Here is an 11,121-nt window from a genome sequence, read left to right on the forward strand (position 1 = left end):
GGAGCGGGGGGCTGAGGCCATAAATTTGAATTTATGGCCTCAGCCCGGCTGGGGTTGGACATTCTCTTAGACTGAATTAAGGTGTAAAGCTTAGGACACTAAATCGTGAGGGGGGCGATCGGAATCTCTATGGCAATAAGTGCCTTTAATATCTCTCCTGAACGTTTTAGATTGGGGACAACTGGACAAGGCCCCCCCTTAAACTAATTTCCCACGTTGACCGTTCAGTAGCTAGACGGTTGAGGATATGATTCATCAAACTTTATTACCACTTTTGCTTTCTATTATACAATACGTCGCTTCATTTTAGCCGTTTATTAAGAAACTTCCTAAGAAAACGAACTTTGAAAACACCAATCGATGATTATCTTTTTTTTTGATGAAAGAATCGATGATTATCTACAACTAATATTCTTCTCTTGATGTACCGCTAAACAGTCAAACTAGATATTCCAACAATCTCTTTCTAAATACTATCAAGAATAAGATTCTGTTAAAATCCCACTCTTCCTTATCGTACGGACTTAATTTGGCGTCAGATTCTCCTCGAAAGGTTAGAGAACTACTCACCGTTAGATTCAACATACGGTACTCCTTCGGGTTTTTATACGGTAGCGATATTATCACTTACATGAATGGAAACCTCGAGCTCTGAGCCATATTTGAATTTTGAAAACTCCACATTTTATATTTCTCTCTCTTTCTCTTCGTATTATTATCTTTACACTCGTATCCACCATAAAACCCTAAAAAAAACCCTAACCTCTTATCTTCAATCCTCTCTCTCTCTCTCTCTATCTATCTATCTTCTTCCTCTTCCTCCTCACTTTTCAATAACCAATGGCAAAGAAGAAATCTTCTTCTCATACACAAGATTCTTCCCATCAAGAAGAAAAGTCATCTGATCTAGTTGTTCCTCATCAAAAACAAAAAGAAGTTTCTCATCAAGAAAAACCTCTCAATCTCAAAGAGGTTTCTCAGTCACCACCGAAAGAGACAATGTCAAATGAAGTAAAACCTAGTGAAAATGTTGAGAAAAATCCATCTGAGAAAATAGCAAGTTTGAAAACTCTCAATGAGATTCTTCTCAAAGAAGCAAAAGAGAAGAGAGAACAGGTGAGTAAGCTTATGGAATCGAAATCTCATCTTGAATCGGAAATCAATCGGTTTGAGACTGAGAATCAGAGATTGGAATCGGAGAAGAAAATACTTGAAGATAAAGTAGCGGCGGCTGAAACTCAACATAAAGAAACCCTAATTTCAGTATCTGAACAATTTAATGAGAAACAGAAGGCATTAGAGGAACAGATGAAGAAAGAAACGGAAGAACTGAAAGATCAAGTGAAAGAGAAGATTAAAGAGATTGATGAAGTGAGTAAGAAGTTCAGTAGTTATCAAAATGAGGTAAAGAAGGATCTAAAAACGAAGGAATCGGAAGTTGATAGGTTGAAATCTTCGGTGAAAGATTTGGAGAAGAGTAATGGCGAAGCTCAGAAACAGAATAAGCAGATTCGGAAGGAATATGAAGAGGTTGTGGAGAAGAAAGCGGGATTGGAGCTTACTGTTGGGAATCTAGAGAGAGAAATGGCAGATGTTGTTAGAGAGAGAAAGGAACTTGAGAAAGAAAAGATTGAACGTGATGTTGAGATAAGTAAATTGAAGAATCAGGTGGATGTTGTTAATGGAGATCTAGGTCGTTTAAAAAGTGTGTCTGAAACTGTTCTTCGTGAGAAATTCTCAATCCAGAAGAATCTCGAATTGAAAACGAATGAATTGGAAAGTGTGAAATCACAGGTTCTTGAACTAGGGAAGAGTAAATCCAAGATTCAAGAGAAACTCAATCAAGTTGAGAAGGAAAGAGACGAACTTGTTGAAGAAGGGAAGATTAATGAAGGAAAAATCGAATCCTTGGTAAAGGATAGAGATTCTATTCGAAGAAATTTGATTGATTCATCAAAGTCAATTGAGAATTTGAAGAGTGAGAAAGAAGAAATTGTTAGAGAGAAGAATGAGATTGAAGAACAGAGAACTAATCAAATGGTGGAGATAGAGAAATTCGAAAAGGAAGTTGAAAAGCTTAATGCTACCATTTCTGCAGTTAGAAAGAATGAAGAAGAATTGAAGTCGAAAGCGGTTGAGATGAACAAGAATTATACAGAAGCATTAGAGAAACTTGAATTGTTGAAAATGGAGTTGGATGCTTCAGCTAAAGAGAAGAGAGAGAAAGAGGAAACCCATGAATTATTGAAGGATGAAAAAGATTTGATCAGTAGAAAACTGAAAGAAGCTTTAGAGAAGTTGAATTATCAGACAAGTGAATTAGAGAAGATAGGTGAAGAAAAAGCAAAGCTTGAGCTGGAAAAGATCAATGGTCAGTTTGAGATTGTTGGACTTCAGAAAGAATTAAGTAATCTCAAAGTTGTTTCATCCAAACAAGATGAATCCTTGAAAACCCAGATGGAAAAGAATAACAAACTTGAATCTCAAGTTAAGAAAATGAAGTGTGATTATGAAATAATTTGTACTAAGAAGAATGAGATTGAAGTCGAGGTTGATTTGATGAAAAAGGAGGAAAAGAGCTTGAAGCAGAAAGTTCAGGAATTAGAGAAGGGTTTGGAGAAGATCACTAAAGAGCTAAAGCAAAAAGAAAAAGTAATCTCTTCCATGTCTGCAGAAATGAAAGAGAAAGATAGCAAGTTGAAGTTGTTAATGGAGGAAAAATCATCTCTGCAAAAGGAATTGGTTGAAGCTGAGAATGGACATAAGAAACTGATTTCGAAGACGAAATTGGCCGAAACCAACTCTGAGAAAGCTTTGATTGTGTTGAAAGATGCTGCCAAAATCTTCCATGGGTCTGAAGATGAAAATGGAACGGTAAATCGGGATATCGATACTACCCGAGTAGAAAAAGAGATTCAACCATTTGTTTCGGAGTTGGATTCCATTAAAATGGCATTCAAGAAAAAGGAAAAGAAGATTGAAGAAATGAACAACCAAATCGAATTACTCAACAAGTCTGTGGTTGATGCAAAGAAGCACAAGAACATATGGACATGGATATCTTCTGCAACTACAATTTTCGCTGCTGCATCTGCTGCCTATGCTGCACGAGGCCGGTAATTAGTTCATCTTCTCAATCAAATTATCTAGCAACAATTTTGGTTTAGGATCTTACTAGTAGTAATAGTAGTAGTAGTAGTAGTAGTAGTAACACTACTAAGAGAATCAAAATCACATAAATGTGAAATCAATCCAAGTTAGTTCGAAATCATCTACATTTGCTAATGTAAGATCTTCAAAAACTAACTTTCTTCGACTAAGAAGAACTATCTGATAATGTAACGCTTTTTGTTTCGAACTTGGTTTTGTATTGGAATCAAAATCAATCTCTCTAGTTATGTTCTTTGTTTTAAGGGTAATCTAATTTTTAGTTCTTTGTTGTGTTCAATCTTTGAATTGCTAATCTTGGTTTCACTAATTGTTTTATTTTCACTCTATACTTTTATTATGTGTTTGAAGGTTTGGGAGCAAGAAACTGTAGTCATATTGTAGTAAAACGTCGTAACTACTAAATGTTTGGATGGACTATATGGAAGGTTTCTCGAAGATTTTGATACTATACAACGACTTTTTCTAGTTTTTTGAACTATCTTCTTGATGGAGTTCTTGATATGTTAATGAGTTGGTGATACTTATCTTGATCATGACATTTTTGAGCTTTTCTGTATACATGATATGATTGTTATCATTAGAAAAATAAAGAGGCTGTTATTTTACTAGTTAATGTTGCTTTTTGTTTTTCAAACTTCGCTATCGTCTATCGAATTTGGTTTATCATTCTATCAGTTTTGACGATGGTACCCTCTCTCATTAATCATTAGAAAACATATAGAATGTGGCCGAGCCCACCTTCCGGCGAAAGAAATAAAAGGTCTTCGAACAGTACACTTCATCCAACACGTAACTGTATAATCGATCCGAGTTATGTAAGCTTATATAGATTATTCCATCCTTGGAGTACACAACAGTAGAGCAATATAAATATGTTCTATTTTAGAAGCTTTATTTCCACAAGTTCACATAGTAATAATATACATATACTGTCATGAACCATGCTTGCTATAATCTTATATAACTCACAATTAGTTTTAGACAACACCATACTGTTCAATATGCCGCGTATCGCCTACGGAGAACTCTTTTTCGAGTAAGAGGTGCTGGGCCTTCTTCATTTCCGGGAAATTCACTTCTGGCAATGACTCCATCCCAACCAGAACTAATAAGCATTGGATAAGAAGGGTGCCAACTACAATCTCTCACTGTTGATCCATGATTCGCAAGTTTCGCAACTTGAGCTCCTGTCACCTGTAGAAGAAACAGTTATATTAGCTCTTCTCATGTAATTACTCGATCAGAATGTCGATTCAGATGAAAACGCGATGCATTGACTGAGGAAGCATGTGAGGAATCTGAGTACTTACGATATCATAAATATAAACCCAACCATCTGCAGATCCGGTGTATATGTATTTCTGACCAGTACTGCAAAAATCAGACAGATAGTATTTAACTTTGGTGTCAGAAATGTAATTTGAATATAGGTCCTGAATTAGGAGGAAAAACTCAGCCTGCTAGAAATCAACTTGGTCGAGCCATCAGTTCATTTACTTATTTCACTTTGATGATAAACAAATTTGCAGTTTAGAGTGCACTCCCATGGTTTCTTCACTTGATCTTCATTTTTAAGAAGATTCTTTTCTCAAAACAGTTTCTATAAGTGTTTTTACCGGAGGCGCCTATTCATCTCTGGTTCTCAAAGTTAAAACATTATGAAGGAATTTACTAGCAGTGTCATGGGGTTGCGCCATTTTTTGGTCTGAAGTGCTTGTACAATTGGTGAAATATGATTTTGGAGAAGAAAGGTTGCTTCTGAAGCTAAATTGTGATGCATTTTTTGGGTTTGAAGGGAGTTTGTCTTCTTCAAATGTAAGGAAATTTACTAAAGTTGGATGTAATAGAAGCAAACGGAAAGCTTTTCCTCCCCGATTAAAAAGATAAAGGGGAGAGGGTGCTTAGTTCAAGTTAATGGAAAGTGGCCAACAACTGGTAGCCCAGTTGGTTAGTGCATTTCTCTGCAAGGCAGAGGTCCCAGGTTCGATCCACTAAAGTGTAAATCCAGGAATATTGAACTTGGGTTAAAGTATATATTATGTAATAAATTTTTCGGGCTTTTGGCCTCTTTCATCTTGTTGGGCTTTAGGCCTCTTTCATTTTTTGGTTAAACGTAGGCGGTTATCGAGCTTATCACATCTTCGTGATGTATCAATGCCTTGTAACGACTAACGTAGAACGAAGTCGATTTCTCAAAAAAAAAAATTAATGGAAAGTGCGCACCTGTATGCTGGGGAGAAGTAACAGCGGATAAGAGTACGCAGAACTGAATGGCCTCTGTATGTAGACAATGACTGATCGCACGGATGTTTCAATTCTCTTGCCTGGGCTGGATAGTCCATCCATCGGTAATCCCATTCGTAATTTTTGTATCTTCCACTACTGCAGAAAATTTGTAAAAGCAAGGAGCTGAAACACTTAGATAGTTGGACGGTATTAAGTGGTTAACAAAACCTATTAATCTTAGTGGAAGCTACTCAGGCAAAGCCAGACCAGACCAGGCTAAATTATTGATTTACTACATTGTTTCAAGTAACACAGTAACGAGAGTACATGTAGTCTGTAGTCATAAACAAACCAAACTATACAGGCTATGACAGCTGAGTTTGATATGGCATCACATACACACACAAACACACAGATGCAAGAACCGCCAAAACTGGTACTTCATCCGCGGAAAATATCTATATCATGTACTGGGGTCATGCTTAAATGAGCTATACATTTATATAAGCTTGGAGACGAATAACCATCAGGGATAAAACTTCGAGATGAACTCTAAAACTACTGGTACCTAAACATTTCCGACGAAAATATTTTAGCCGTCAAGTATTTGGAGACATTTTACATTATATACAGTATACTAACAATAGACAAATCGACGTCAAAGACTCAAAATGTTCACCAAAAGTATAGATATCTACTAAAAATTCTAACTGTGAGCCTTTTATTGAATAAAGATTAACAGTTTATAATATCGTTTAAGATATGAAGATGCTAGAATCCACAAATGACCACGAAAGGCAAACTCATTTAACAAGTATTGGAAGAGCTAGTTTGAAAGGTTAGATTAATGAAAGTCAATATTACTTTAAAGTAAGGGGAGGTATTGTCGAAGAATACATACCAGGTAGCATTTGCGGACATTTTCCTGATATCCCAAAGTTTGATGGTTTGATCCTTACCATTTGAAATAAAATAGCGTCCATCCCCCCGGCTATCAACAAATGTAATGCCTTCTAAATGTCCCATGAGAACTCCTGCTGATTTTCCTGTTGCCATAAAGCAACGTCTATCCCACACCTGGAAAGGATACATAAATAATCACATGATGGCCCTATGCAATATAATGAGCTATAAACAATTGTCGTTTGCTAACATATTACATATTAGAGGAAAAGGAAAACCCTAACCAATATTGTTAACGGTTTTTTCTTCGGAAGAGATTCTATAACTGATGAAATATAATCAGAAGTAGAAAAACAGACCATTAATTTGTGTGTATCGACTCTGAAGTATTATCAGTTGTTAATCATTCATCTATTGGATATCATTTTAGACACTCTTTTGGCAAATGATAAATATAGTCATCATATCAAAAGAAACTTATCAATGAAATTTTACGAGACCTTCCCTCTTATAACAAGATAGATAATGAGAAGAGTTTACCTTGCAAACATTATCATCACTTCCTGAATATATGAGATGCCCAGTTTCATCAGCAAAGCATACTGAGTTAACGTCAGACTGCAGTAGCAGTTAAAAAAAGTCAGTTTTGAGTATCTCCTCTATAATTGTATAATTTGTATTCTTTGCGACGTATCGCCACTCCCAACTGTCAGAAGAAGTCTTATGAAGCCATAAGGAAAACATCTAAACTCAAGCCTTTCCACAAATTTTTACCCCTCAAAACGAAGTTTACATTAAAATGTTATGAATAGAGAGCTCTTCCTTTCCATGCAATATGAATGATTTTTGACATTTTAAATGTTTGCACAGTCACAACATGGGTTCTCTATATATGAGTCTGACAGTCTTAAATGCGAGAAGTGCAATGATCTCAACTAGATAAAAACATTGATTGTGCAACTTGTTGTCCAAGATTTTAACTGCCGTAAAAATACGAGTGTCAATCAGCTCTTATTGGTTACTTTAACGAGTAACTCCCCTAGCGATATTCCAGAAGTTCTCCCTTGCGATTAAGTAGATTATTCAAAGATATGTGAAGTCTAGAATCTGAATATCAACAAGCATGCTGGCTCATAACAGTAGAGAAATATGCTGTTATTTTTAGGAGTTAAATGCCACAGACAGAACTTCATGGGAACAATAGATCCAATTCAAATAGTCTGCCCAAAATTTATGTAAATTGATGAAGAAGGGCACAAGAAGATCATTTGAGTATCAATACCGAGTGGGCTACTGTCCTCAGTGTAAGCTTTTTTGTTTCGAGGTCATAGACATATATTGAATCATCATTACTTCCAGCTACAAGCTCCCGTCCATCCGTCGAGAATTTTACGGAGAAAATCCCAAAAGTATCTTCCTCGTCATATCCCGCAGCAACAGAGAAATCCAATCCTTCGTGAATATCCTGTATTAAGAGAAAGGGTATTCACCAAGAAAAAAGAATTACTGCATTATCAAATCCTTCAATGCTGTCTCATTTTCCAGAATGATCTAACAAAATATAAAATGTCCTTCAGACCAATTAATCTATAATCCCGGTGCTTTAAACGAAGACAGAAAAAACTGTTTTGAGTAGCCTAAGAGGTCAGGTATAGATATGATTGGATCATACCCATACTCAAGCTACTACATTTACAAGAACTTTTAGACCAGGACCCCCTACTCTTTTTTAAGGAGCATCATCAAACAATCCGAGGCATTCTATTAGACTGTGATGTTGAAATCTTTTTATTTGTAATGAAAATCATATAATTAGAACAGGACCACTAGAGACAACACCAGCAATGCAGACATAATAAAAGCGATATAGTATATCCAATCTGCTATTCCTGTGGTACATACAGTGATGTTTGCATACGACTCTTTAGCAGCAGATCTGATATTCACGATGTTGACGATGGGTGACATACTGGCATAAGCCTGCAATACAAATGACAGAGTTGGATGAGACTGAACTAGAAACCACCAGCAAATAAGACACTCCAATTAAGATGGGACAGCAGTGATCATGATAAGCCGAGGTCATCTCCACTCTCCAGTCAAACATTAACTAGTTTGGTACAAGAAACTAAACAATGAGGGAGTTCATAAATACAATGTATTCCTGTGCTAAATAAAATGAATTAGTGGACTATCGCTGTCATGAACCTTAATGTCTAAAGAAATAACTGACGGAAAACCCTCATACAGAAATGAATGTTCAAAAGAATTTGGATGTCTCATTCTTAAAAATAAAGGCAGGAACTAGAGGGGTTCCAAAATTCCAAGTAATGTTGGATGATATGGTGAGATAAATTTCGGGAAAAATTGTAAAATATCATCAGTATATTTGGTAGCATAGAACTTATTACAAAGAAATCCTCACTAGGAAGAAACTTACAAGATAGCGTTGATCAGGGGACACAGACGTATCAGTAATAGTCCATCGCAAACTTCTGGCGAGAATGTCCTTCTGAACTTTAAAGTCATTGTCGACATCATATATTCTAATATGACTTCCCTATTACAAGTTAAACAAAAACATGGGTCAATGTCAATTGACATAAACAAACGAAAATCTAAAATTTCCGATTCAACTGATGATCATGATATACTTTTCTTTCTTTTTCTTGAAATTACTTCTCGCTTCAACAAAGCAAGGGCAGTACCTGAAACCCAGCAACAAAAAGTGAACCATCAGCCGAAAACTGCGAGACATAAGCTCGGGTACCCATTTTATCCACCTTCCATGGACCATTGACAGGCAAATATCTACTGAGAACATGACACCGATCCGCTGCAGAGAACCTCCCTAAACCCGAAAAGTTACATTCTCGTCCTGCCAATATCTTAACCACTGAAACGGGTAGGTCTCGCTTTCCAGGTAACACCCCAGTGACAAGTCTATTTGGTTCTGATCCAAGCTTGGTTAGCTGAGCAACTTCATCATCTAAATAATTTAACCTTTTTTTGTGTTTCTGACTAGCAGAAGCTTCATTCCCACTCTTCCCACCATCACACAAATCTGAACCTATTTCTAATCTGCTCATATTGTATCCCATACCCTCGTCGACGACAAACTCCCAATCACCGACCTCGAACATATCGATTTACAACCATTCCAGATAAAATTTACCCATATAAGTATCTCTCCTGCTGATCATAAATCAATACAAATAAGAATCTAACTAGTTACCCAGTAATAAGAACTATAAGATCAAAAAATTCACCTAACACTGAAAAAAAGAAATTTATCAGATAGGAGTTCTTCAAAGTTTCAAGGAAATGTTTTGATTAATCTACTCAATTCAGTAACTCAATCTTAAACAGTTCAAATGTAAATCAACAAATTTATACCAAAACACAAACAGTCAATCCAATTTCATGTTCGTTGAATCATCAGTTCATCTTGAAAAGAAAACCTAAAAATTAGACAAGATTGGAACTAAAATACTATATATCTATACAAAGTAGTGTTGAAACAGTCAAGGATTATGTCAAAACAAATACTAAGTGAAGTTAAAGGAGAAGGGGAATCGATTAAACCTAATCGGAGGTTAGAATTTAGAATTTGACCTGTAGAAATCGATTCCTGTTCGCAGTAATTGACGGAATTCCCCTTTTGTTATTGATAAAGTTTGTGAATTTATTGGGAAGAGTATTTGGGGATTTTTAGAGAGAGAAAGAAGAGTAGTTATGTAAGTCTGAGTACTACGGCCAACAATGAGACACGCAAGCAAGTACACTTGACAAAATCCTTAACAAAATGGATGACTGGATCACTTTAACGGAGACCGTTCCTTTACCCGTGTGACTCGTCCACTCGAAAATTTTATTAAAAAAATGGCTAATCACGCTTGTCCTTCTAAAAAGACTTGCATGAGTTCTGATGTTTATGTCAACATAATCGAACAATAGACTTTTAGAGTTTTAGAGTTTATGTCGACAATTATCGAATACTAAGACTACCAAATGTTGACCATAAGTTCTAGTGTTGGAATGAGATATTTGTAATATATAAAATTAATTTTTATTTTATAAAATGATTTTAAGTGAGGAGCAGAAACTTCAATTCATTCTAGTCTGCCATATCAACTGATCAATCGATATGTCACACGTTTTTTGTATAGTAGTTTCTTTTCTTGGTGTATCCTTTGTGATTTATAGGTAATTGTAATACATGTGATAGTAGTTTAATGACATGTAGAGCATAAAATAGCCTTTAAGGTGGAAATAGTAAGTATAAAGGATTTTTGACAAAATACTTGACTCGATGAGTCACACGGGTAAAAGATCGGTCTAGATCAAAGTCAAACTTTGAAAAAACTGTGATTAGTGAAAATGAGTTATCAAGTCATGGATTTCGTCAAGAATTTTGTCTTTGTAGCACTCCCGGTAATATTAACATATCATGTTGATCCATCATATTTACGAGCATACTCCATCCTTTGGTTGTTTTCAAGCGTGTACTCAAGTAAAATTTCAAAGTAATCACGTCATATATTACCGAGTCTTCTATGACCATAGGGGTGATATCGATCTAGGTGGACCGATTTTTTGACATATTTCAACGAGTACCTATCCAATTTTCCGGTTTAAACTTTATTTAACAAAATATTAATGATCAAAAGATTATTTTGAGATTGATATTGTCATCAATCAAAGAATATGATCTAACAATGACAACAATCTGTACTAATATTTTCTTTACTCAATAGTGTATTGAAACAAGAATTAGAACAAAAACAATTCTATTATAAGATATAATACTTAATTATTCTT

The 11,121-nt window shown here is 35.6% G+C and overlaps 2 protein-coding genes across 2 annotated transcripts; one reads left to right on the forward strand and one right to left on the reverse strand.

Annotated features, from left to right (window-relative positions):
* The first annotated feature begins 563 nt into the window (after window positions 1-563).
* LOC147559328 (uncharacterized) lies at window positions 564-3,784 on the forward strand. Its single transcript, XM_086661228.1, has 2 exons — window positions 564-3,116; window positions 3,520-3,784. Exons 1-2 carry the CDS (start codon window positions 841-843, stop codon window positions 3,539-3,541), a joined length of 2,298 nt encoding a protein of 765 aa, XP_086517354.1. The 5' UTR covers window positions 564-840; the 3' UTR covers window positions 3,542-3,784.
* A 244-nt stretch (window positions 3,785-4,028) lies between these two features.
* Window positions 4,029-10,111, reverse strand: LOC147559329 (transducin family protein / WD-40 repeat family protein). Its single transcript, XM_086661230.1, has 10 exons — window positions 9,916-10,111; window positions 9,009-9,492; window positions 8,741-8,860; window positions 8,203-8,280; window positions 7,583-7,765; window positions 6,841-6,918; window positions 6,299-6,474; window positions 5,395-5,553; window positions 4,482-4,542; window positions 4,029-4,365 (listed from the first exon to the last, which is right to left on the reverse strand). Exons 2-10 carry the CDS (start codon window positions 9,441-9,443, stop codon window positions 4,168-4,170), a joined length of 1,488 nt encoding a protein of 495 aa, XP_086517356.1. The 5' UTR covers window positions 9,444-9,492; window positions 9,916-10,111; the 3' UTR covers window positions 4,029-4,167.
* Window positions 10,112-11,121: the final 1,010 nt, after the last annotated feature.

This window comes from Eschscholzia californica, unplaced genomic scaffold, assembly GCF_041429995.1.
Source record: "Eschscholzia californica isolate CP2 unplaced genomic scaffold, dmEscCali1.0.p SCAF_2, whole genome shotgun sequence".
Classification (NCBI taxonomy): Eukaryota; Viridiplantae; Streptophyta; class Magnoliopsida; order Ranunculales; family Papaveraceae; genus Eschscholzia; species Eschscholzia californica.

Bases quoted from the DNA above. Each gene is read 5' to 3' on its own strand.
- LOC147559328 (XM_086661228.1), top strand. From the start codon at position 841: ATGGCAAAGAAGAAATCTTCTTCTCATACACAAGATTCTTCCCATCAA. The intron at 3,117-3,519 runs GTAATTAGTTCA...ATGTGTTTGAAG, and splicing joins GCCTATGCTGCACGAGGCCG to GTTTGGGAGCAAGAAACTGT.
- LOC147559329 (XM_086661230.1), bottom strand. From the start codon at position 9,443: ATGTTCGAGGTCGGTGATTGGGAGTTTGTCGTCGACGAGGGTATGGGA. The intron at 6,475-6,840 runs GTAAACTCTTCT...TATCCTTTCCAG, and splicing joins GTGATGATAATGTTTGCAAG to GTGTGGGATAGACGTTGCTT. The intron at 4,366-4,481 runs GTAAGTACTCAG...TTTCTTCTACAG, and splicing joins GGGTTTATATTTATGATATC to GTGACAGGAGCTCAAGTTGC.